The sequence below is a fragment of the Ambystoma mexicanum genome, chromosome 3q (genome assembly GCF_040938575.1).
Source record: "Ambystoma mexicanum isolate Mex_15411 chromosome 3q, UKY_AmexF1_1, whole genome shotgun sequence".
Taxonomy (NCBI): Eukaryota; Metazoa; Chordata; class Amphibia; order Caudata; family Ambystomatidae; genus Ambystoma; species Ambystoma mexicanum.
In genome coordinates this window covers 224,877,268-224,905,046 of record NC_090926.1, presented here as the reverse complement: position 1 = coordinate 224,905,046, position 27,779 = coordinate 224,877,268, and the positions used below count along the sequence as shown (strand labels likewise).

The 27,779-nt window shown below is 42.0% G+C and overlaps 1 protein-coding gene and 1 long non-coding RNA gene across 4 annotated transcripts in view; one reads left to right on the top strand and one right to left on the bottom strand.

The window, feature by feature from the left end:
* LOC138582354 (probable E3 ubiquitin-protein ligase DTX3) overlaps positions 1-27,779 on the bottom strand; it is a 213,894-nt gene that overhangs the window by 138,296 nt on the left and 47,819 nt on the right. For 2 of the 3 annotated variants that reach the window (XM_069653599.1, XM_069653598.1), the window contains exons 2-3: positions 23,406-23,492; positions 13,347-14,086 (exon numbers count right to left, since the gene is read on the bottom strand). In XM_069653599.1, the coding sequence (XP_069509700.1) occupies positions 13,347-14,086; positions 23,406-23,418 (753 nt within the window). In that variant the 5' untranslated portion in view covers positions 23,419-23,492. Of the gene's footprint in view, positions 1-13,346; positions 14,087-23,221; positions 23,293-23,405; positions 23,495-27,779 lie in introns of those variants that run through there. The other variant, XM_069653600.1, reaches the window with a different exon arrangement.
* LOC138582355 (uncharacterized) overlaps positions 1-27,779 on the top strand; it is a 233,634-nt gene that overhangs the window by 195,472 nt on the left and 10,383 nt on the right. The window lies entirely within an intron of this gene.

The window sequence follows — 27,779 nt, the reverse complement described above, 5'->3', positions numbered from 1 at the left end:
ATAAACCCCAAGAACAATGCCTCAAGAAAGGTTTAACATGCATGTGATACAAGCAGATCATTTGTCAGTCTTCAAGCTCAATTTCCAATTCCATGTGCTTTGGGTGAGCAAGCTCTGGCATGAAACACAAACGAGAGTTGAACAGAAATGCTACGTCAAAAAAAGGAAAACATGCAGAGCAAGAATCTGCTCTCAGGGTCAGGACGCCAATACCAGGCAAACAAGCTCACTTGCGAACAAGGGAGATGGAACACGGAACCAGTAGGCCATCATGATACTGGTGCCTGATCCCAACATGGCAGATATGCCTTTTGGTGTCTTGGACTGTAGGGGCCTGGGCAGATGCTGATCCCAACCATTAAAACACACACAATATCAAGTGAACCCAAAGCCAGTGCACCTGCGCAGGTGAGGAGGAAACATAAGGTAAAAACCTATTGCAAATGAACCTCTCAATGCAGAAAAAGATCCATCAACCAGAACACTAATTAAGATGCTTAGTGCCTCATCATGAGTTGGGTGGTGCAGTAAAAATACAGCGATAGAGCCACATTACCACACCCCCAACTATGAGTTGGGTGGAACGTTGGAGGATTCACCTCCAGCTCTGAGCTGGAGGTAAATCCACTGAATTTCCACCCATTTTCGGTGCAATTACCACAGCGGAATTACTGCTGCAGTAACAGTGCTGAAAATTCCCCATTGCGTCCAATGGACTCCAAACAAAATGGGGACTTACACCGCCACTTGTAATCCAGCAGTAATTCCGCCTGACCAAGTGGCAGTAATGGTAATTATGTTGCGCAGCATTCTGGCGGATTTACCGCCAGGATACCGCCCAACTCGTGATGAGGCCCTTATTGCTTACGACAAGATAAACAAAGCAGAAAAACCCTCCTCACTTTGAGGGTGTTAGTCTAACATAGTGCGAATTGTGTTGCAGTGAGAGCAGGAGGAGAATAGGAACTAGTAGTGTAGAGTGAAGGACTTGCACAATTAATAAAGGCCATATGACAACGGTTTAGACTGCAGCTCTCTTCAATTGTACACTTCCCATTTGTATACTATTAATTAATCCTTCAGTGTGGTACATTTCAAAAGGTGGATGTGTCTTGTTTTAATTTTAGTAGCCTTCATGGTTCATATCTTGTTACGGAAATCTCTTTTTCTTCAATTAATCTTTTCAAGGAGTGGTTAACTCCTCATATTCAGAATCTGTATGTCAAACTCCATGCCACAGACATTCTGAAAACAAGCTTATGGAATATTGCCCGATTGAAGACCTATTGCAGGTCTTGGGTCCGTGTTACCTGAACTGCCCCGAAATGTGGCCGCCCAGGGAGATGAGATATTATATGTCATTTATAACGGGCCTGTACACAAGTGTAAGCACCTCCCACAGAAACCTGCAAAGTATGAGGACTGCAGAGAGCAGAGCAGACCCGAAGGCAGTAGACCAGGGCACGGGTGGAAGTAAGTAGTTTGAGGGGCAGTGGGGTATCGAGTAAGGGGTGGGCACTGGTGGGAGGACCAGAGGTGGGGAGTAGGAGGGTTTATAGTGAAAATGTCGAAAAAGATAATGTTGAAAAAAAATATTTTGAAAGGTTTTTTTTATTTCTTTTTTTAATGGGGGGGGGTTCCACCAACCCCCTGTTTGTTTTTAATAGCTAAACCCAAAAAAAAAAAATACAAATAAAAAAAACACAGATTTTTTTTCTCGACATTTTTGTTTTCGACTTTTTGCAGTCGACATTATAACTGCACACCGAGTAGGATTAACGTGGAGGGTGCAGGAAAGGGGCAGGGGAGGGAACCACACAGCAAAGCAGGGGAGGCGAGTCTGGGCCAGTATCGGGGGCACAACTGGTATAGGTGTTCGGGACTGCAACCTCCCTAAGAAGCCAAAACGCTCTCTGATGAAAGCCTTTTCCCGGCTGTTGACGCCACTCCAAGGTGGCCAACAAAATGCAGCATATTTATGAAGCAGCCTTGAACTGGTGGGCAATAGACATAGAACTCGAAGATATTTTAAGATTATGAAATCTAACATGCAGCCTTTAACATTGGTTGCCGTCTCTGTGATATGCTTGCTAAAGATGAAGCTGGTTATGTCTTTAAGGAAGTATGTGGCCAGTTTGCTGGTTGAGCAATGCATAAGAAGATTACATTTGATTAATAAAATGTTATGATTGCAAGAGATTGTACATTCTACAAAGAAGAAAGACAAATAGTAAACTTTCGTTTTTTTTTCCTTTAAGGAGTGGGTGTGGTCATCTGATCATCCCTTATGGGAGTGAGAGCAGGTTAAGCGTGTGCTGGTTAAGGTGGTGAGCAAGTGACTTTATAACTGAAAATAAATCCAACCCTACCTCCTATGACAGAGGTTCTACCGTGTCACTGAATGGAAAAGTTGGCAGAATGTTGTCAAAAGTAGTGTCCAGAGTGGGGAAAAGTTCAACTAGCTGTGTACAGGTTATACACTACTCATTCATTCCGGTGTTTACCAGCTGACCTGATGTTAACGAGACTGAAGTTGATAAGATTAGATCTTTGGACTGCCTGCAGGTTCCTGGAGGAACTGTTCGCGAACAGGGGTCAAGGGGAGCGATCAGTTTACATCTTTGAAGCATGGAGATTAAAGGCTCCCCTAAAAAGCAACAGTGAATAAGAGCTAGAATTCTGGTCCTAAAGAAGGGCTTATGCAAAAAAACAGAAGATCAGGGCGACCCCGTAAACACAATGACCCAAAACAAGATGTAATAAAGATTTTCACATCAGCAAAGACATTGCAATATTAGCACACTTCAATAGAAGAAAAAACTCAGTGGTTACCTACACATTCCCAACATTTAACATACACGCTACTGATTATTGATAATGTCAACGGGCACATAAATGAGCATAGGTTAGATGCTTTAGAACAAAACCCTGCACAATTGATCAGAGGCAAGTGATTTCATAACCGGTATTAAAACATCAATACAGTGAGTGCCCGCTTTCCATAGCGGGTGCTGAGTAGTTTAAAAGTCAACACAACTGTGTTTCGGCCTCGAGCCTATTGGTAGGCTACAATTTGTTGGGCTTTTATCAGGACGGGGGAATTGATGTCTGGTCGGGGTGCTGATCCTAGAAAACAGATCTAATGTGAGTAACGGGGGTCTGCATACGGGAAGCAGTTTCTTAGAATGTCTTGGCAGGAACTGTTGAGCATCCTGGGGCGTGGGTTCCCAAGGGCTTAAAGTGGCAAGGAATGGAGAGTGTTTTGGGCAATGAAAAACCTGATGCAGACTGGGCCCGGGAGAAGGCAGTCTTTTTTTTTTTTTTTTTTTTATTATTATTTGTTTTAGCTGCTAAACCAACTTTTCAAATATTTACACTCATTATCATTTTTGTGGTTACATTTCCATACTTACAACATTAAAAGAAAGTCAAACATTCTTTGTACCTCATTACATATCATTACAGGGCAGCATAAAACAGTAAAATATGTGATATTATGACTACCAAATAGCCTTTTACTTCACATGGGTGCAAGCAATCTTCGTATCAGGAAATATTTGATTAAGAAATTGCACAATTGCAAGCTGTATTGTTAATCTTGGATTAGAAAATAAAAGATTCCATAACTGTCTGTGACTAGTACCACTCTGGACCGACACTTTGTTTCCAAAGCATTTTGCTCTTATGTTATATAGGGCGGGGCATTCAGTTATAAGATGTTGCAAAGTTTCACATTGTCCTTTGTCATTACAATGCCGACAGAAATTTTGATCTTTTGATATTACTCTCCTTCTATATAGAATCTCGTTAGTTTCATACTGATTTAGTCTGAATCTTAGATATTTCTGACGGCATGTAGGTGATGGATATTTTAGTAGGTACTCTGATATTACCCCATACCTTTTGACACCAAATGCTTCGGGGTTAAAATCCTTAAGTTTTGAGCAGATTGTCATATTGAATATCCAGTCTGCTTGATGAATTTTATTTTTGGCACGATCAGGGTTTGTCAATAGAAGCTCGATCGTTACTGAAGCATCAGAAATCGCGTTTAGCGTATGATTTCTCCACTTCACCGACATACCAATTTTGGAGGTTAATAAATTTTGGGCCAATACATGTAGAAGGCTGCGTTTCCCCATACCATCCAACATTTTTCGGAGAAGAGCGCATTGTTTCCATATTACATGGGTATATAGGGAGATCAGACCCAATTCATGTCGCAATATGGCCAAAGGTGTTCCTGGCGAAAGTGTTAAAACTTTTTTCCAATATCTAGCTTCTATGCTGTCCAAAAATTTGCGATTTTGTGGGACCAGGGCCTCAACACCATATAGCAGAATTGGAATTGCTTTGGCCTTATAAAATTGCACAATGTGCTTCACTGTGAATTTCCCATATCTTCTGAGAATGATTTTCGATTGTGAGATCAAGGAGTTTAACTTCACCCTAGTTTCAGTTGTCGTGGTACTTAGGGTTTTTTTATGTTCAATATAAACTCCAAGATATTTATATTTGACGACTTTGGTTAATACACAGTTTTGAAGAGACCACTCAAGGTGATGTTTTTTTGTGAAGTTGTTCTTGCATACTAATATTTGGGATTTAGCTGTGTTAATCACAAGGTTGTTTGATGTTGCATATGTACCTAGTTGATTTAACATGTTTTGTAGGCCTATAGGTGTGCAGGATAATAATACCAGATCATCTGCGTATAGAAGATAGGGAACCCTTTGAGAGCCTATACGAGGCGCATCTGTTACACAGTTCATTAGAACAGGGCCTATATCCAGAATATAAAAGTTAAATAGGAAAGAGGCAAGAGCACAACCCTGCTTCACTCCTCTGTGGGTCTGAATGGCAGGTGATAGTCTTCCTCCCATGTTTAATTTAACTCGCATAGAAGTAGAGGTGTGTAGTAATGCCACTAGATTTGTGAGAGAAATTGGACACCGATGTTGTCTGAGTTTGGTTATTAACATATTTCTGTCAATGTAGTCGAAGGCAGATTTGAAATCAATGAACCCCAGATATAAGGGGAGTCCACCATCTGCTTGCTCCGATTGAATCATCGAGAGAGCTAAAATGTTCGGTATTGTGCCCATGCCTTTGACAAAGCCTGACTGAAATAAGTCTCTTAGACTGTTTTGATCTACCCACTCATTAAGCTCTTTTAGTATTATTCTACAGAATATTTTCGCCGGAGCGTCCAATAAAGAGATTGGGCGATAACTCGTTGGTAACTGGCGGTCGCCTTTTTTATAGATCGGAACTGTGACGGCTTCCGTCCAAGTTTTGGGTAATTTCTGATACTTATTTATTGTGGCGAATATCTTGTAGAGAATTGAGCTCCAGACTTCAGGATGTTTTTTCATTAGGGCATTAGAAATCCCATCGGGGCCTGCTGCGCGTGAGTTGCTTGAGGTCATAATTAGATGTTTAATTTCCTTCTTATCAATGTTCAACCAAAACCTCATCACTTTTTGTTCAATTGGGGTCGAAATCGTGTTTATAGGTAAGGCGTATAGAGATTGGAAATGATCTACCCACTGATGTGCCTCGACTACTGTGGATTGCAGATCTAACTGTTGGGCATTAGTGGTTTGATTTAATATTGCCCACATTTTTTAGATGTTTTTATCAGCCAGAGTCGACAACATAATGGCTCCATCTTTTTGATAAAGATTTGCTCGATGTCCTTTGACCCAGTTGTTATAACTCAAACGTGCTTTTTTAGTTAGATTCAGTCTAATGTCGAGAGGAAGCCTTGCTAAACTTCTTACCTCGGCACGATAAGCCCTTTTCCTTGTGAGTATAGAATTGTCAAAAACGTGGATGTGGCTCACTTTTTTGGAGTGACCCGCCTTCTGTTGGCTAAATAATTGCATTGTGTTGCTATATGTCAATCCTATGACTGAGGATTGCCAATTAGTGGAGTTAGTTGAATCGTGTAAAATTTGATTGAAGTGCCATAAGGCGTTCTCTGACCATCAGAGTCGATTCTTACCACCATTTACCACAATGCAGCCGCCACCTATTGGCTCTGGGTTACTAACCTTAATTTTGGCCCTGGTCTGCCAACTAGCACACAACATATTATGGTCACTTAATGTAGACGGGGACACACTAAAGGAGCACATTGCTGACCATAAGGCACAGTTTACATATATATAATCAATTGTAGATGTAGAGTTTCCTCTCTTCCAAGTTGGTGCGGGGGGCATGTCAGTGTTAAATGCACCATTCAGCATTTGCAGATTTCTATGAGTAACCATTGTGTTCCATTGTAGCAGTTTCTCACTCTTATGTGTCCCATTTGTTGCCAAGCAGTTCATATTCAAATCCCCTGCTAAAATGAAATACAGAATCTTATCATCCGCAGATACAATGTCAAATATCAAATTCAGGTCCCTAAAGAAGCACTCCGTAGTAATAGCTACTGGATTCCAATATATGTTTAAAATTGCGTAGGTGTCGTCGTTGATCACCGCCCTTATAAGGAGCATATGAGTATTCGGCATAGCCCATATCTGTGACATTGTTCCTGGTTCATCCTTTACCGCCACCAGCAGGCCCGCAGTGGGTCTGCCTATAATGGGCTTCCTAGCTGGGTTCAGGTGTGTTTGATATCCAGACCAAAGTATGGGACTTAATAACCAGGTTTCTTGCAGCAAAATTATGTCGAATTTGCCTAGGCCACTCTCATTGTTATTCAGCAAATGTTTGAATCCCCGCGAGTTCCAGCTCACCAAAGTAAGGGGGGATAACTTTGTCGGATTAGATAGCTAATTTGAGTTACTGATACAGTTACATACACACCTATTCCTGTCATTTGACGCTTGATTTAAATCCTGGCCATTTACAACGTCAGATTTTACCCTTGGCATGAGTTCTGCAATGTTTGACGCAATAGGTTCTGATGTGTCCTCCATTTCTGTATCCAGCTGAAAACCTAGGTCGAACAATGAGTTCTTCGCCTGCCATACTAGATTACGGATTGCTCTGGATTGAAACCACACTCGAACTGCATTTAAGTTCTGATTTGAGATAAATTCCACCAAGGTTAAATCAGCTGAGTTTATGTCTTCAAGCAGCGGTATGTCTGAGAAGATTGCTAGTATCGCTCTTCTATTCAGGTCATATTGCGTGCATGGTGCTGGTCTGCATTTCACAATCATAGAACACGGTGTCACTCGCGGAGTGACTTTTCCCATTCCCAACATCTCCTGTGTTTTGACAGTTTTTGTAGGGATCACATTGATCGTTTTCTCTTTTGTGTTCACAACCAAGTCCCCCAGTGCATTTTTGATCATCGTTAATACCTCTTTTGAAAAGTCTGTAGGTAAGCCCAATGATGGTTGGGAAGTTAAGTCAGAATCGAGTGTAGGAGTGGGGATCCTTAAAGTGTTTGCATTTAAATTTGAGGCGCTGGTCACTGATGTTGCTGCTCCTTGGATCATTGGGACAGACCCTCCAATTTTGATTCCCTTCTGTGCTTGGTTCCCAATTTCCACGATTTTGTCAACATCATTGTGTAAATTGTGGTGGTTGGTTAATGAAGTTGGATTTGTGAGTGGAGGAATGGAGAGACCTTGCATGTAAGCATCTACTGCTTTCCTAATTTCAGATCTATGGACCTTTGCATCCTCTCCACTATTCCATCTTTCTTCCATGTTGTCATTTGTATTTCTCGTTCTCACTGTCGGCTCTGCCTCCAAATGCTGTGGGCTCTGTGACTCCCTATGTGAGATTACTTTTACCAGAGCGTCCAATGGTGAGTATGGATGGGCTCTGGCTCGCGAGCTCGCATCTGGACTAATATTTGGTTCACAGTCACTCAGTACAGTAAAGGACTGTCGGGCGCTATTTTTCTTTTTCTTCAAGAAGATTGGCGCAATCTTCACGCTAGACTTTTTCACCACCACATTTTCACCAGTATTCAGTAATACATTTGCTCTCAACTTTTGTTTGCCTTTCAAAAATATGGGGGCCAAAGGAATTGACTTCTTTGGTTTAGATGGTGCATGAGCTATAGCTGGTTTATCCGATAGGTTTTCTGTTTGAGATCCCTTCGTGAGCATATTGCGTTCAGCCATGTCTTTAGTGGTGTTCAATAGTCCTTTGTCATGAGCAGATTGAGGAGGATTTATGTAGTTATATTTGCTCTGTGAATCCCCCCCCCTTGATGAGCAGATGGAGGGTGTTAGATCGCCAGACTTCTTCTCCTCCTCTGTGGGTGCCAAATGATTGTTTCCAATTCTCTTCACAAAAAGGTTAGTGACCGATTTGTTTTGTTTTGCCTTACTCTGGTTCTTTGTCTTTTTTTGTGAGTTGTCTCTTTTCCGTTGTGCGGATTTTTCTTTGTTTCTTTTGGTCCTTCTTGCTACCCTCTTCCTCAATTTCTTTCTATCTTGATGTGAACTTGCAGGTGCAACTACTTCAGTTGCAACCTCTTGAGTGTCCAGTTGACTGGCGATATTGGTTTTTAAGGGTTTTTCCATTGAGGTTACTTGAAAAAGGTCCTCATTCATATTTGCCAGTCTCATAAATTCTTCCAATGTGGACGCTGAAAGAGATGATTCGCCATCATTTGTGGGGTCTACCTCCATAGACTCTGTTCCCACGTGTCCCTGTGAATTTCGATTATGCATTTGAAGTTGGTTTAGTAGTTCCTGTGATAAGGATCTATCGACTTCTTTGGATTTATGAATATCTGCAATGGACCTGTGTATTGCAGAGATATCCAAACCTTGTTTGGTGACTTCCAGTTGTATCAGTTGTAATTTTGGCAATACACATGAATTAACGGCGTTGCAGCAGCCTGCTATGGAACCATCCAAAGTGGCTATCTCTTTCGTTAATTCCATCATGGACCCAGATTGAATTTGAACTTCGGATTTCAGGAGTTCAAAAACAGAGACCAAAGAATTCAGCACGTAGCTGAGAGCAGTTAATGTGTTGATATTCGACTCTGTCTTCTCAGCTGCAGTTTCTTCCTGTGTTGCATTTGGGCTGAATGCAGCAGGTGTTTCAGCCAGTTGGAGAACCTGCGCTGGGCTTTCAAGTATTTGGGTGTCTTCAGTGCTTGAGAGATTTAGAGTGCTCAGTCTTGGAGCATTCATGTCCAGCGCAGAATGGCAGTTGTCATAAACATCCTGCTGGCAGGCATTCTCTGAGGGGGTTGATAATGTATCATTTGGTTCATGAGTGGTTTCCTTAGGCACTGTTCCAGTGGTCCCAAAATGGTCTTTTATTTTTTTATGAATTTTGTTTGTTGTTATCGTGTATTCTAGCCCTTTTTTCCACTTGTCAGTTAAGGAAGGTTCAGAATCCAAGGTCTCTACACATCTGGTAGGCGTAGAGGCAAGGGGGAAGCATGGATTTGCATGCACAAGCGCTTGGATTCGTGTTTGCGATTCCCCAACCTCTGTCATTTTGTCCGTACTGTTTTCATCAATGGGGCATTTAGCTCCACTTTCCAATTGAGATTTCCTCAATACCAGATCCTCCCTTTCTAGGGGTCCCGTCTCATTCTGAGATGGAGTGCTCCTTAATTTCATGAGGCGGTTTCACAAATAGAGAGCAGAAATGAGAGTAGGTATCAGGAATTTTAAAGGTCAGCCAGTAGGGGGAAATGTAAGGCACAGAGCAGCGGCGTCTTTTGCGTGTATTAAAACAGAGCCCACGCGTGGACGCAGAGCACAGTGAAACTGTGAGATCGCACTTCTGGGGCTGCAATGTTTAGAGGCGCCGCTCTACTCCACCCCCGCTTTGTCAATTAAGGCTCAAGCCGCAAAGGAGTCGATCGGCTCAGTTGTTAGAGGGCCGAGCAGACGCCGAATGGCGCTCCTCCCACTGCCTGCACGGAGAGTAATCACAATACTACAGCCGGCGGCTCAAAGGCTTCAAAGCCCGCAGTCGCCGCTCAGCCCCTCTCCTGCGACCCGCGCTGGGATGGAAAGGAGGTTGTACTCGAGCGGGAATGTATCCCATAATCGTTCTACAAGATATCTCTAACTCCTCATACACGCCGGCTCTTTCAGATGTTTTAAACGTGTAAAGGGAACACCGACACGTTTCGATTACTCGAGCAATTACAGTGAACACTCCTTGAGTTTGAAAAGACGGACAATGGCAAAATCCACCGGTTCCACTATATTAATTCGTAGATGTCGCGAAAATGTCAATAGGGCAGTCCTAGTTCAAGGCAATGCGGATTTTACCTGGTAGTTTGGGTGGGTGGATAGTCCAACGGAGTTCCCCGCCTTGCCTCCGCCGACTGCACAGACTGCAGTGACTGCTTCCACTTACACACCACTTCGCTCCGCTTCGCGGTCCTGGGAGTTTTTAACTCCTGCACAGCCAGTAGTGGTAAACAGAGAGGTAGGACTCAAACCAAGTTGCTGCACAGATTTCCACACGAAAAAAGCTGGAGACTGCAGTGACTGCTTCCACTTACACACCACTTCGCTCCGCTTCGCGGTCCTGGGAGTTTTTAACTCCTGCACAGCCAGTAGTGGTAAACAGAGAGGTAGGACTCAAACCAAGTTGCTGCACAGATTTCCACACGAAAAAAGCTGGAGACTGCAGTGACTGCTTCCACTTACACACCACTTCGCTCCGCTTCGCGGTCCTGGGAGTTTTTAACTCCTGCACAGCCAGTAGTGGTAAACAGAGAGGTAGGACTCAAACCAAGTTGCTGCACAGATTTCCACACGAAAAAAGCTGGAGACTGCAGTGACTGCTTCCACTTACACACCACTTCGCTCCGCTTCGCGGTCCTGGGAGTTTTTAACTCCTGCACAGCCAGTAGTGGTAAACAGAGAGGTAGGACTCAAACCAAGTTGCTGCACAGATTTCCACACGAAAAAAGCTGGAGACTGCAGTGACTGCTTCCACTTACACACCACTTCGCTCCGCTTCGCGGTCCTGGGAGTTTTTAACTCCTGCACAGCCAGTAGTGGTAAACAGAGAGGTAGGACTCAAACCAAGTTGCTGCACAGATTTCCACACGAAAAAAGCTGGAGACTGCAGTGACTGCTTCCACTTACACACCACTTCGCTCCGCTTCGCGGTCCTGGGAGTTTTTAACTCCTGCACAGCCAGTAGTGGTAAACAGAGAGGTAGGACTCAAACCAAGTTGCTGCACAGATTTCCACACGAAAAAAGCTGGAGACTGCAGTGACTGCTTCCACTTACACACCACTTCGCTCCGCTTCGCGGTCCTGGGAGTTTTTAACTCCTGCACAGCCAGTAGTGGTAAACAGAGAGGTAGGACTCAAACCAAGTTGCTGCACAGATTTCCACACGAAAAAAGCTGGAGACTGCAGTGACTGCTTCCACTTACACACCACTTCGGCAGTCTCGTTCATACGAAGGAGGTTGTTAGGCGCTGCTGATTGGCGGCATTCCCTTTGTAGAGATGGTGCTAAGGCACACAACTTTGGCATCCTTGGAACACCAGCAACATGAGGAGTTGAGCAATTTCTTAAAATGTAAATTGAGTAAATCAAAATATATGTATAATTATTGGGTAATAAGTATGCAAGAAATGAGGATCCTCCATACAAGTCATTTTCTTAGCATGTTGATTACAACTATGTGCACAAATATTTACAACTGGGTAAACAGAGTCACATATCCTAAACAGTAAAGACTAATGTCTCTATGTGGTAGCAAGAACAAGGATTCAATGGAATCAGAAGAGACAATCCCACAACAGAGACTATGCTATTTAGAGATGTTCACTTTTATCAGTATCTTCGATTGATTTTATTTGTGTAGGTGCAAAAATGTAATCGGTAAAAAAGCCACAAAAGAAATATATATTTTATGGAGCAAGAGGAGTAAATTAAGGTACAGAAACGTGTTCTACGTAATTAGTAAGTGGAAGCAGATTGGCTAGTTAAAATATATTTGTCTTAAACAGTGAAATAAACTATAAGGAGGAGTGACATCAGTAGATTATAAGAAAGTTGCCATCACAAAGCCCTGAACTAGACGCATCAACAGATATCACTGTTGATTCCTCTCTCACCATGCAAAGATAAATATACACCTAGTACAATGAACTTTTCATGAATATTTGTGTGCAGCTTAGTAGCGGCCTCAACAACTTATGTGTTTCTGGTGAAGTTCATTTTGTGGGTTTGCTTCACAAGATTTTGAAAATAGTGGTTGCCTCTAGCATTCATTCTTGCGGGTTATCAACAGAATTTAAATCCATTCTCTATGATCCCTCCACACTCAATGTAAATGTAGAGCTCCACAATACCATTGCTAGGAGGTGGGGACTAGTTAACAGATATGCTTGGGTGTCTTATTCAGTGACCCATTAAAAGGAAATGTATGTCTAAAGCCAACCTGGAGCACATAAACACGCCAGTTATTTACACGACAAACTTCACAAACTGCAGAAATGAGCCCCAATCAAATGTTTAAATAGTTGTTAATCTAAATGTGAAGATTCCATTATTAGGATTTAGAAATTGGGACTAAACATGTATCAGTGTACAAACAGAGAAAGGACCAAAAACAAAGGCTTAGATTTTATTTCCCACTGCCCACAAATTGCATATGCAGTACTGGTTATGCCAACCAGAGAGCAGTTGGGTCCATATATCGGAGTGAAACACTTTATAAACAGAAAGCTCTTTGGTGCTGGATACCTTGCGCTAGTTAATTAGATAGATGGATATCTACACAAGTTTTTCAAAACCCATAGTGGTTTTAATAGTTTTTGTAGACATATAGTCTTATGTGGTCAGCGGTGTGCACTGTCCCTCTGTCTGTTGACGTCAACAGACAGTGCACACCGCAGCAGCAGCGGCCCAAATAGGAGAGCAGGAAATCTCAAGCCCAACAGCTTACCACATATTGGTTTCTTTAACCTTGAAAAAGACCGTTGATGTCGAAACACTTGTCGGCTGACCACTTAAGACTACCTGTCTACAAAAACTTTTGTGTAGATATCCATCTATCTAATTATCTAGCGTAAGGTATCCGGGACCAAACAGTTTTCCATTTCACAAAAGGAGGTGTGGGCAGCACCTCCACCTACTCATGACCGGGCAGCTAAACAACCCTAGACAACAATTGAGATAAGCGCAAGAGGAGTTGCAGACCTAGGGCCCAACCTTTCTGTATCCACTTAATAAACAAGCTGATAATTTTACAGACAGGGAAAACTTGGACAGCATAAATGCCAACCCAGACCCATGAAATGGAGTGTAAAATTTACTGGAAACATGAATGATATATTGTAGATAGGTATATGTTTACAGGTGAAACCCATGTCAGAAAAAGTGTGCCAGAAGACAACAATGTTAATTAAAGGGACTACTTACCCCCTGGATACCGGGAGGGAAGACGTACTGGATAATAATGGTCCCGTATTTCTCGTAGCCAGGTAAAAGCAGACTGGAGTCCTTTGAGATCAACATCCTCCCATTCTCTGGTTGGTTGCCCACTAGTTGCCCATAAAAGCGCCCACACATAGGGCAGGCCTTCTTGACCTGCAGGGCTCGGGTGATGCAGTCCTCGCAGAAGGAGTGCCGGCACTTTTCCAGTGTCTTTATGTTCTGGATCTCTCCCAGGCAGATCGGACACTGATTCTCCTGATCGTCCTCCGCAGCCAGCTCATCACGTCTTGAATCACGTGAGCCACCCGGCAGGCCTCGGGAGCCAACACTATGTTGGCCCCGGGAGAAAGCTGCCTGACCTCCTCGGTAATGCAGCTCGGCTGCTGCATGCTCCATGCTCTTGTCTGAGAAGGCCATGCAGCCACCTAGTTCATGAAACCGCTGTGACTTCTTCAGCTCCTTCTCCGTCTCCTTCAGGAGGGCCTTAAGGGCCTTGCGGGCCAGAGAGAGTCCATTGCCGGCCACGTGTGCCTCTGTAGTCAGGCGCAACACATAGATCTCAGAAGTCTCACCATCGATGAGGATGCGGACCTTGTTCTCATCCTGCAGTTTGACCAGCTTGGTTGGGCTCTCCTTGGTTAGAAAATCCCACACATACTTAGGAACTGTTACTTTGTTTTTTGAGGTCCCCCCACATGCCGCCATTCTGGAGAACACAAATGACACTGCAAAGGGAGGTGTCATGGGAAAGGGAGGGGAAAAACACAAAAGATTGGTCAAAGTACAAGGTGCCATCTTCAAAGAAGAAAAAAACCAGAACAGAAATAACACAACAGAGCAGAATGTGCAATCACAAAGCATTAACACACAACGAGGGATACTTAGAAAATGACAACATATGACACAGGATGCATGTTACAATCACAAAACAACAGAGCCTGCCCGTTGCATTATGTGCCTCTTTCCTTACACCATGTTTTTTCTACCAAATTAAAGCTAGAACTAGTGAAAATATAAATATAGCAACCAACGAGATGAATGCAAAATACACTTAACAGTGCCAGTGTCTGGTGGTATTACAGTGGGGGCCTGGAGTCTGTTTGGATATTGGCACTACTGCTTGTAGACAATGTAATGCGCCTAGAGTTGCAAACCATGATTAGCAAACATCTATTTATCATTATCACTGTGGTGTATATTTCTCATTGTTGTATTGGTCACTGTACTATTTGGTTCCAAATGGGGGCGGGAGATTTGTTTTTTGGCTAAAGTTTCACTTCAACATGAACTCAGTTCTCTATTTTCTAGATGCATGTTTAACCGAATGTCACCACTGCCCATTTGGAAAAGGTTGCCCCCTCGGTTTAACAAAAAATTATTAAAAGAACACAAACCATCTATCAAAACGTCTTTTATTTATCTTCTTCTTATTGACTTATTTCTATGGGATTTTATGAAAGATATTGAAGAGGATATGTGCGTTCCTAAACAAGGCTATTGATTACTGGTCAAAAGTGAACAGTTTTCTTTTATCAGTATTTATCTATATTTCACAAAGAAACTTAAAGAATATTCAGTATAATTTAATATTATGCCAATTTAGTTAACCTTGAACACTAAAAGGAAGATTAAAAAAAGAGGGCAGTGAATCAGCATGGAGAAATTAAACACTAGTATGGAGAACTTGATTCGAGGGGAAATATGTTCATATGACTCCATCAAGGAGGTCAGTAGGTTTCAAAAATTGTCCCTGGGAGAACTCCTTGTGTCTGCCATTCTAAACTAATTTCTGGTTCAAAATAGACTGTTTAGTTGGTATTTTTCCTCTCTCCTTTGTGGTTGCTATTGATGTTCTGGTTTACTATTCATAATATTACATTTCAGGTAAACACTGTTTTTTTGTTAGCTTTTAACATGAACATGTGTGTTCTGTTCCCCATAGACGTACAGGCTCTGGCTTCCGACAGTAGACCTATTTCACTTACCCAGAAGAAAGTGTGCATGCTCTCTGGGGGTGACATTATGGGCAGCGATCTGTTTGTTCCTACTCCCGAAGAGAAGAAGATAGACGTGCACAGAGAAATAGGAAAACCTGTACAGGATCACAGTATAGTATAGACACTTTGGTTGTACGGTCTCAAATGTGGCTACCTGATTACCCCTCTTGACTTACACATTAAACTCTTCATTGGGGGTGGCTGCCTGATCTCTAGTATACTGATGCAATGTTTGTTTTTAAAACAAGTGTATGCTGGAGCAGATAGGTTGTTTTGTACAAAAGTATATGTCAATCTATTCCCCAAAGACAGGTGAAAATCCTACACAAGTTGTGCTACAGCGAATGTACAAAACGCATAAGTCGATGGACACAGAACGCAGTGAATGATTAATTGATCAGATGCGAAACCTAGCTGTCATCAATAGCTAGGCAGCAGGCTCAGAACCTCTGGGTTGCACCTATACATGAGTATGACATGTGTTACTTATGTTTTATAAATGGTTTATAAAAAATATGGCAGACTACTCTGAATCAGGTAACGAGGTAGGGGCTCGGCACACGTGCCTCTTTACCCTCCCATTAAGTTATCTCTGCTCCCTTTAAAACTTAAAACATTACCAAAGTAAAGACAAAGGTTTCAGGTTTGAGAAGATTTTAAAAAATTCAACCTTCCCTCTGTAACTAATTTGCCCGGTGAAAGAAAATATTTCCATACATTTCATAAATACTATAACGAAGAGAACATGTATCTAATGGGCAATGGTATTGTGTGAAATAGTTAGACAGCTGGCCCTAGAGTTCTGCAGTGCGCAACATTAGCCATTGTGGTCAGAGAATCTCTACATACTGAGAGTGTAAAACAATTAAACAGGAAATCCTGATTTTTACACAAACCATCAAGGAAGCAATAATACATCAGACTATCAAAATGCAACACTAAAGGCAAAAAAAGAACAGAAGGAAGGAAACTTGGAATCGTTAAACCGTGCCTTAAGTTTTCAGATGACATCAGCACCCAATTATAAACAAGTAGCTCTCTTGGTATGAGCGAGCATCTTCAAAGATGACCGCTCTAGAAGTTTGAATGATCTTGTAAATTCTGGCTTAAACTTATATTTTCCCAATAACTTTTTCCAACTCTACATTTCTTCTTTAAACAACATTTTTCAAAAACGTTTCCATTTTAAAGTTAAAATTAAAACTTCCATTGTTCCACCTGCACCTAAACTTGCTACCTCAATCACACATTAACCATTGGGCCTTTTATATTTTTGGTCCACGAAGGTAGGACTATCGACCTGTATGAGAACATAGTAAAGGTAACAAGTATATCTTAGTGGATCACTGCTTTTCAGGTATTTGCATCGAGATACATATATGCCAGAGGAAGAATCTGCAGCACATTAATCATGTGCTATCCTGATCCTTGAGAAATTAAGGTAATTTAAAACAATAAATCCTATCTGCAATAATAACTATGTGAACGGTAATTGGTTAACTGCAGCTATGAAGCAGCTCCTTGTATAATGAAAACTACTTAATCATGTGGTTTTTCAGCCACTTGATCTCTTGCTCAGTGTGCACAGCACCCCTTAGCTTGCCTCGTTGATTGTTTTTGTATGGAAAAGGTAAAGGTCTGGTAGTAACATGATATTAATTGTATTGGAGTGGTTTGTGGGAAATTGTAATATTTAAAATTGAAATTTAAAAACATGGCTGTCTGTGGACAAGCCAAAACTATTGAGGTTGCTAATGCTTGTGTTAAAACTCAAGGGCAGCGGACAGGAAGGATTATTTCAAAGTAGTAAGCATGCAGAGCGACTACTGGACACGACATCCATGATTGTTTCCGCAAGATGTCCTTGGTTCCAAGATCGGCTCACCCATTCACATGAGTATGTTTAATAGAGCGGGGCACTTCCTGGGAATGAGTCTAAATGGGAAGTCCTGCTTCCATATATAGCCATAGTGCCAGTAACAAATGACAAAGATGTTTTGGGATATAAGTTATTGCTGGAAAAAAACTGCTCAAATTGTTTTTGCACATTTTTTTTTTCTCACATTTTTTCTACAGCATGCAGGGGACCATCCACCTACCCGTGGGCTCTCGACTACTCCACCCCACCTCACATCCCATCCCTATCAACATTGCCAACCTCAATTTACCATCTGCATTCTGGTGGACACATTCAAGAAAAAAAAGGGTCAAATAAATGTAAGCAGTTTTTGATCAACCAATAGACCCACTACCGATTCCTTTAGATTAAATGTTATTCTTCCGGCTCCCCTGCGGAGGCTTCAGCTTGTTAAAAATAACTCCAGGAGGCTCATGGGAGAAGGAGAATTTAGCCAATAGAAAAACAATCACCCAGAAGGTGAAGCAAACAGACAATTTTTATCTCTCCAGAGTGTTTGCCCCGTTCTAGGTGAAAAGACAGTTTTTATTAAAAAATTTAAAAAAAGATTTAGAAAGACCGCTCCAAGAACGCTTAGAGTGGTCTTTCTCAATTTTAACTGTCACGCCCCTGCCATACACCGGTGCACGCAGGGCTGACCAGGCTGACTGAGATGGGTGGGGCAATACTGGTTACAGATAAGTGTGTGTTTTCGTGCGTGTATGAATGAAAGGGGACAGTGTTTGTGGTGGGGAGTGGGCTGGGAGGGAAGGAGTGTGTCTGCATGTGTGTGTTTGAGTGTTTTTGTATGCAAAAGGGTGCTGGGGAAAAGGAGTGTCTGAGTATGAGGCAGGGTGGGGGGGTTCGTGGGTGAAACCCCTGATTTCAAAGGGCGGAGGGGGAGGAATTCAAGTATTTTCGAATATTAAAGGCTGCCCAAAATCGGGCAGAAAATAAATCTGTCTTTTTTTCGTGCAGCCTTTAAATTTTGAGATAATGACCGAATTGATTGCCCCTCAGTTAGCAAGAAAATGAATGCAACCCAGCTACGGCACTTTCTTGAGAAAACCCAGAGTATCAGTTTTCTCTTTCATGCATCATGGGAAGGGCCAGTTGTATTCTATTGTTTATTCATTTATATTGGGCTCCGGGCCCATAGGCATCTGGACGCATTACATGTTACATATATTTACATCAGATAAAAAACTTTATTTTATATTTTTTATTCAAAAGTACACATGAACGTGAACAAAATATACATATTCTAATATACATTATTTACAGATGCTTTTTGTAAAGATGCAGGCAAACAGGAGTTCCGTAGTCACCAGAGTGCAGCCAGAGTTTGGCATTATTCTTAAAGGAGTGAAAGGATGGTGTGATTCTTAAGGGATCAGGAATAGAGTTCCATAGTTGGGCCGCCATGACGGGAAAGCAAGTACCCCCTGTTTTTAAAAGTTTGAATGTAGGGATTCTGTTAGTCTGTGCCTTTCTGATGGGACGTTCTGAGGTATGTCTAGTGAATCTAGCCGCAAGTTGAGACATTTGTGAGTGAGGTTTAGTGCTGTAAACTTTATTCTATCTTTTATGGCAAGCCACTTGGTGGAATGTCTCACATGTGAGATGTGTTGAGTTTTTCGGGATGCCTGAGACAGATTTTAAGGCGTTATATTGAAGTATTTGTAATTTGTTTATGTTGTGTTTGCTAGTGCCCAGATATAAGGCATTCCAGTAGTCCAACTTAGATAGTATGAGGGCATGTGCAATCATGATGCAGCTGTCGGTGGACAGGAATAGTTTACATGCATGGATCAATTTGCAGATGTAGCTGGTGGCAGAAACTGTGGCATTAACTTGTTTGTTAAGATTTAGTGCTGAAACCAGATAAAGGTCTAAGGTTTTGACTTCCTTTGAGACTTTGATGCTTATCCCATCAATGATGAATGAGTTATATTGGGGAGAGAGTATATTCAGTTTGTTAGTTGACCCGAAGAGTAAGAAAGAGTTCTGTCTTATCATTGAGGCAAAGGCCATGGGTGGCCATCCAGGTTTGTATGATAAGTTAAATTTTATTGATCAAAGCTATATCTGTGTTGTAGTCTTCTTAGATAGGGATAAGGATCTGGGTGTCGTCAACATAGTTTGTATATGCGACACCCAGATTGTCGAGTATATAGGAGTGGCTTGGTAAATATATTACACAACGTTGGAGGGACGCAGGATCCTTGTGGTACCCCACATGCGATTGGGACTGGGTCCACTGCAGAGGAGGGTGAGAATACTCTCATGGTTCTGTTGGCTATAAACGAGTTGATCCACATGGTGGCTTCCTTTGAGAAGTGGGTGGCTTATTTTAGATGATTGCACAAGACTTTATGGTGGTCAACCAAATCAAATGCAGCAGATAGTTCTAAAAGGAGAAGAATGTAACCTTTCCCTTTGTTTTTTCTATCATCCAATAGGTTCTTAAGGTCAATGAGGGCAATCTCTGTCCCATGTCTTGGTCTGAAACCAGATTGGCGGGTACTTAGTTGTTGATCTCCAGATAGGATTGGAAATGGAGGTATGCAGCCTTATCAAGGATTTTTAGGAGGAAAGGTACCGTAGTAATTAGCCTAGAGTTGGAGGGAATACTTGGGTCTAGGTTTTTTTCTTTTAGTAGAGGTAGCACCCAAGCGTCTTTAAGGTTAGTGAGGACTGAGCATGTTTAGAAAGAGGAGTTGATAAATGTGATGAAGGGCGCAAGGTCCTTGGCTGCTTCTTTGATGATCGGTGCTGGACAGGCGTCCCCCAAGCATCTGTTGAGATAGATTTAAATTTAAACTGGTTGCTCGGTTTAATTTGATAAGTGGTGACTTGTAGCAATATGGCCTCTTTTGTTGCTAATTCAATCTTATGTAACATGTTTTTTATGGCAGCAATTTTCTCTTGAAGCATAGAAATGTTGTTACCAAGGGCCGTTTGGATGTCTGCACCAGGTATTATTTTTGATACATGAGTTGTTAGGAGTGGTAGGTGATTCTAATTCTCTTAAAATTGGGAATCGTTCCCTAGTGTTTGAGTTAGCCTTTTTAATTCTTTCGTTGAATGTCTAATTTTTGGTTTGAATAATGTCTTGTTTGTACCTGTTAGCAAGTGAGGTGAGATGTTCCTTGTTCTGTTCAGAAGGATTGTTTTTCCATCTATCTTCAGTCTGTCTTTTCTCGTATATTAAATGCACGTATTTATATTATTTCTGTACATTAAATGCACGTCGATATCTAGAGGCATGTAAGTAAATTCCACAAGACCAGAGAGAGAACAAAGGGTAACACATTGGGCCAGGAGTAACTCAGGAAGTTTTGTGAGAAATGGAGAGTGGCCAATAGCATCCTTCTATCAACTGGTGCATACAATGCAGAGAACTAGGGAATTAAGCAGACAGCCGCAGTTGCCTCTCCCCCACCCCTCAGCCACTGAGTGGAACATCTGCATGATCTTGTATTCATCCAAGAGACAGGGCCGTATCAGAAAACAATGAAAACAAAAGTAGTGAATTTGTTACATTAACACTTCCATGACCACTGAATTGTTGTTGCTATAGTTTTTGCTATAATGTATCTTCCTCCTTTCAAAGCGCAGACATTTATTGTTTTTTTTATGAACCGCAAACTCAAGAGCATTTTTTTTCAATTTTGGAGGGTGGGCTGGAATACTTAGACTGGGACCACATCTGTTCTGTGTATGACATTCAGGGTACAGCTCCCACTGCCAAAACAGATAACTGCATCCGGCATATTTACCAGGTGAGCTGTGTTATTGGGACTGGAATCTACATATACCTTTTTGATTTGATTTCTCGTTATCATATTTTAATTGTACTTTATGGTACTACTTTTTAATTAGATCAAACATTTCTTTTATTGATTTTTCTTCCTTTCATGTGAAGTAATAAATGTGTGATAGATCAAAATGTTGGTTGCGTCTCAGGCCCCACCTTTTTATGATTTAGGCTATACCTCTTTTGAAGGTTCCTTTATTACTTAAGCCTTCTCAGGACCGACCATAAACAGTGTTCCGGGACTCGTAAGTAACCCCCACGCAAGTATCACTGCAGAGAACTATTGATGCAGAGATATATGCTAGGGAGACAGGGGGCTGAGTGAGCCAACTGGGGCGGGATGTGACATCTGCTTTGGCAGCGAGGAGACCAGCCTGCTTGCTTAGCACTGTGTGAAATCTCCAATAACTCTAGCGTGCAGCATTTATGGACAGGGGTTGATCAAGGTGCATATCCATAGTGATGACAATACTTCAATTTCATTAGGGACAAGCAGCGCCTCAACCCCACCATATGAGATGCCCGGGTATTTACTCCATGACGAAGGACGCCTGGAAGACAATAATCAATATGGGACTGGATATGCAGACAGTGCCAAAACATTTGAGTGAATCTTCTACCTTAAAGGTTTTCTTTCCATTGACTCTTTACTCGATCTGCTATTAAGGAACATAAACAAATCTGCAAAATTGACCAAAATTGCTAATGAGGTAAACCTGTTCACCTGGGTGTTAAAATGTAATTCCTGCCACTTTTACTTCCATGTCCGAAGGCCTACCAGCTGAACAATTTCCCAGCATCTTTTTTGGGAGGTCATATAATGGAGAGAACCAAGTTTGAAAATGTTCTCAACATAGAGCGTTGACACTCCTATGTTGATTAAGGTAGGACGTTCTGTGAAAAAGTAGCACTTCCTTTGCAAAAATCTAATTTCCTATGAATAAGCGGGTCCTCCTTTCTTGACAACCTTGGATGTGTGTACTGCACACTGGTTACACCCCCACAAACCTTTCATGAGTGGGTGTGGGGGGCAGAGGCGGCAAAGACTTACACGTTTCAATGGTGATTCGAAACGATCATGAAAGGAAGTACTAAAGCCTTATTTTACTGAGCATGGCCTCACCCAGCTGCATACTGAAAGCAATTTCAGAATAAATTATCTCCATTACTGGTCCTCAAACAAAGTAAAGAAAGACATTTAAGTCAAAGTGCTATAAGAGAGTGAGCTATAAAACAGATTTGGCTACCAATGATCACAACAGTAAAGTAATCAACAGATATAATCGGAACTCCTCAGACAAGGCCTCAGAGGAGTCTTTGGGACATACAAGGCCTCAGAGGAGTCTTTGGGACATACCAGGCCTTGCCACACAGACTTGCAGAGGTGGTCTGTACTCCTGGAGCCGTAGCAAGGTATGGGCCAGTGAATTCCTGACCATGCAATATTAACAGCAGTCAAGATATGATATGATATGGCATTTGTAACGTGCCTATACACAGTGTTTCAAGGCGCGACGGGGCAGGGGGGGAACAAGGGGAGACAGACAAAGATCCTACTAGGCCAGGTGTCATTCAGATCGCGCAAGTGCAAGCATAGAGGGGACTTGGAAAAGTGGAAGGGGAGAGGGGGAAAGTGCTGTACATGGTTAGTAGAATACAAGATAAATAATAGGGCCAGCTGGTGGCAAGTGCAAGGAAAGTGCAGTACATGGTTAGTAGAATACAAGATAAATAATAGGGCCAGCTGGTGGCAAGTGCAAGAAGGGATTGTGGCTCCTATGTCACAGAATGCATAGCATTCCCAAATGTTAACGTTCATAAAGGATGCCGTGTTGAAAACTGGAGGGTACTTGACTTTAGGAGGAAAGAATGTCGGCTGGCTACTAAAGGAATCGTTTCAATTATTTCTTAAGTCAGGAGGACGGAAACTCTGTCCTTTAGTTATGTTGTAACTTGTGTAATTCGAAATTTTGCTTGACAAAATCTGTAGCAGGCCTTTACCCTGTTCAACGTGGCTTTTAACAACGTGTTTAATGACAGCTACAAACGTGCTCTCAGTCAGGCCTTCACCCACGAGAGAAACAGAGAAGAAACATCGGAAAACAGCACAGTTCAACAGTACATTTCGAATTCACTCTATGCATACCTCTCCAGGTCCCCTGAATTTCAGGGGCGTCCTTGACTTAAATCAAAAATTCTCCTTGTACCTTGTTTTGGCTGGAAGTTAAAAAGCAAACAAACAACCTCTTATACAAGGAGAGATGGCAAATGTGGTCTGCAAACTTAGGATTCTGTCGATATATTCTGTGTGGCGAGCAGCATTTGCTTACCTGGAGATCCCATGGGCTTTGACTTGACTTGTACAGAAGAAAAGGTTCAAGTTCAGGGTCTGGCGTGGATACCAAGAACTGCAAACACTGAAAGAAGGGGATAGGAAAGGAGAGAGGCGAGAGATGAGCACATTGTTAAAAATCTTCAACATTATTGCCCTACACCCACATCACAGAACTAACGCTTCACCAATTTGGTTCATTGTTGGGTCAGTCTTTTCTCAGAAAGGATCAGCCCAACTTTCCTTATCGTGCAAGGTAACATGCATGTGAGATGCCTGAACGTAAAATGATGTGATCAGGGCATTTGTATGTATTCATTTATAGAGCACTTTATGCTAAAGCTGGCACAAGGTGACACATACCCACCCACCCCAGCACCCCCACCAACAACTCCCCCTTTAAATTCCCCCTCACAGCCACATATCTCCACTGGTCCCTTGAAAATTCAAATTAAATGTATTGGCCGGAGAAGATATAGTTATGTGGTTAAGGTTAATACAGGGTGTACCCAATGGACACAACTATCATTGTAAAGTTCAAAATGTGCCTTGCATTAAGCTTTCCGAAACATCCCTATAATTGTCAATGCTTTTCAATGAGCACCATTTTGTGCCTGATTGATCATAATCCTGGTTTCAGATTAATGGCTTTGAATATAAAGTGGCCATCCCATAAAGGCATTCCATGCATACACTTCAGCCCTTTTTGTTTTTCCAGCACACCATGAATTCATAATGGGTGTTTGTGTTTTTCGTCTCAACTATGTGTGGGTACACCCCTCCATCGCAGACACCTGGGAAATTACCATAAAGACAATTACAAGCATTGTCTCTCACGGACAAATTATTTGAAGGAAATTGCTTCAATTCAAAAAGGGCCATAGGCAGACAGACAATCGGGAGAGAGATTTCTGCAAAATTCATATATTGTATTCTTATAACATCATAATTATCATTAAAAAAGTTGTTCTTACTCGATTAAACATAAAAATATATACGTAGAAAACACAACAGACCACATGGAGACACAATGTAGGAAATACACCACAAAATGTATAGTGCAAAATATGCAAATCAATCTCCATTGAAGAGGAGTAAAAATAATTTGTACTGCATAGACCCCTCTTCACCTCGTGTACACCATAATGTTTTTGAAAATGTGTCTAAATACGTATGTACAAAAACCTGACACAAAAGACATACAACACAGTCATCTGTCAACTAGAGGAAGTCCCAGAATGTTATTAGTTTTCAAATTTACATAGACCATCCCTTCTCCAAGTTTCGACAAATCAGCATCCAGAGCTACAGCAGCGCTGATGCCCATCTTCCTCAAGACTGGACTGTTATTGACCAACAAAGGATGAAATCTTCAAAAACCACCACCAAGTATGGTTTTTACATAATCCTCACTCATATGCAGGTGGCCAAATCGGGTCACTCTCCACCCTTGTTTAGGGTGGATGCAGCTTATTTCTCTTGTGTGTTTCCAATGAGCAGTTTCTAATTGTGCCCCACTTTCCACCAGGCACCGGAAAACTTTCAAATATTCAATGCATCAATCGGTAAACAACACCCACTTTGCGTCCGTGCACGGTGCTGCCTTACATCGCATTGGAACTACGTTTTTTCATACAAGTATTGGCATTATTGTCCCTCCTATAACCAAATGCAATGCGACAGAGAGGGAAGGCGGGAAGGGGTGTTGAGAATGGAAATACATGTGGCAGGCAGAGACTGAAGTACTGGTTATTTTTTTGTGATTTCTGCCATAGCACTACCAAGTGGAATCTGCACCGGGGAGGACCAGTTGAAATACAGGAAAAGTCTAAAAACCTGTCTCTTCAATGCTTAACCAATATAAAGTTTAGTCTATACCCATAAAGCACTTGAAACACTTCAACTTTCATCCACAGACACAATCCAAGTGAACGTCATACCAGCTACTGACTTATACGCCCAGAACATAACACACGGCAGTCAAGAAACTATAATGGCTAAAAAAAACATCACATCAAGGTAACGCCGGATGCCCAAGTGAACTGTGAAGTGAAGATTCTGGGCAGTATAAGCAGTTCAGATTTCTTTACTTAAGTTCAGCTCACAGCGACAGCAGGCACCACCCTTGAAGGCAGAACCCAACTGAAGCTTCAAGAACTCCACAAATAATAACACTCTGAGAACACATATACATCACAGTGGAACCAAATCATAAACACATAAATAGAACATTGTAATTGGGCTGGATCCACATACAGAACTATGTTGCATTATAGTTGATTTCCCAATGCATGCTTCTTATGTAACAACATAAGTAAGTAGACTCAACACATCTCCCCCCTTCCAATGACACAGAGTTACTCTAATACATAGTCTCGCAACCAAAGAGGTTTTCCTCTCCTCCTTTCTGCACTGATATTAACATCTCTGTCTTGTTGAACACTTTTATCAACTCCTCCGGATTCATACACCAACTCATTGTCATCGCCGTTGTCATTACCATCAACGTTTTCCCCATCCTCTACTGCTTGACCATTGTTATTACATTTTACTAATCTGGACATGGACCAGCATTCTCCACCTTCCATTATGACCACATTTCCTCTTACTACAGCTATTTTCTTGGGCCCAATGAATTTGCTCTCGATGCATTTAGGGGACAACCTGTTTTTTTTTTTACATATACAAGTTCACCTTCTTTCCATACCAAACTCTTGGATTTCTTTTCCATGTCAAACCTTTCCTTGTATACATTTTGGGCCTCTTTGATGAGTGTCACAATCTTATTCCTGTCAACATTCACACTCTTGGCCAAGTCAAGCCACCCTGAACAGAGTTTTGTGCCTGGCTGTCTGCCCTTGAGAGACATAAAAGTTGACACTTTAGTAACAGTTTGGGGCGTCGTGCAGTAGTTCCAAACCATCTCTCTCAACACTTTTTGCCACTCCAAACCTGCCGCCATTGCTAACTGCAGACCTCCCTTCACAAATCTATTGGCCCTCTCTACCAGCCCATTAGCCCTGGGTTGATAAAGTGCTGTTCTGTAGTGCCTTATGCCAAATTTTCTGAAAAACTCCACCATCTTTTCAGAACAAAATTGGACACCATTATCTGGGACTAATTCCGTAGGGAAACCTTCCCTGTAAAATGTTTCTTCAAAAAATGATATCATTTGGGCCGTGGTGGCCTCACCAATTGCCTTCCACTCTATCCACTTCGAGTGGTAATCTACTAGCACAATTAAGTACTTGAGATTCTCCCCCAAATCCTGCAGTGGGCCCATCAGATCCACAGCCACCTTTTTCCAGGGTTCACCCGGAACACTCACAGGTCTCATGGGTGCTTCCCTAACCACTTTACTTTTATCACTCCTCTCGCACTCTCTGCAGTTCTTAACACACCTCTCTACTTCACTGTCAACTGCCGGCCACCAATAGAATTCCGTGATGTATCTCTTGGTTCCTCCCATCCCTAGATGGCCTTGATGAGCTATACTCACCAGTTTGGATCTAACATTACTGGGTGGGATCACTTTAGTACCCTTCCTGAGTTTTAGACCGTTTTCTGATAGACTCAGCTCATCCTTTATACAATAGAAGCAGTCAAATTTTTTTTCCACAACATTTTTGTGAGGCCACCCTGTCCTGGTCCATACTTTGACCGGTTTTAATACAAGATCCTCACCATCAGCAATCTCCCACTCATCTTTACTTATGGCATTGTATTCAACTTCAGAAATACTCAAACCTTGCTCTAAATATACTTCCTCCGTATCTTTACTCTTCACCGGTAGCCTAAACAAACAGTCTGCTACTACATTGTCCCTACCAGCTATGTATACTACCTTGAAATCATAGGCCAGGAGTTCAATCATCCATCGAGATATTCTGGGTGATCCTTTGGCCCATTTCACACTACCTAGCAGTTAAACTAACAGTTTGTGGTCAGTTTTTACCGTAAAAGTTTGACCCCATAGGTAGAACTTAAAATGTGCCACAGCCCAAGAAACTGCCAGCGCCTCCCTCTCAATAACAGAGTAGTTTTCTTCCGCTCCCTTCAATGGTCTAGAGGCAAAAGCAATTATATGTTCAGTTTTACTAGAGTCCACCTGAGACAACGCCGCACCTAGACCCATATTGCTTGCATCAACCGATAAAACAGTTTTCCTTCCTGAAACAAACCCTCCCAAAGAGGGTGCTTGTACTATGCACTCTTATTTTCTTAAAGGCTTCTTGGCACTCACCCGACCACACAAACTTCACATTCTTCTTCAACAACTCTCTCAACGGAGTGGAAATGTTGGCAAAACCATTTACAAATTTATGGTAGTACTCCGCCAGCCCCATGAAAGAACGTAACGGATCTTTGTCTT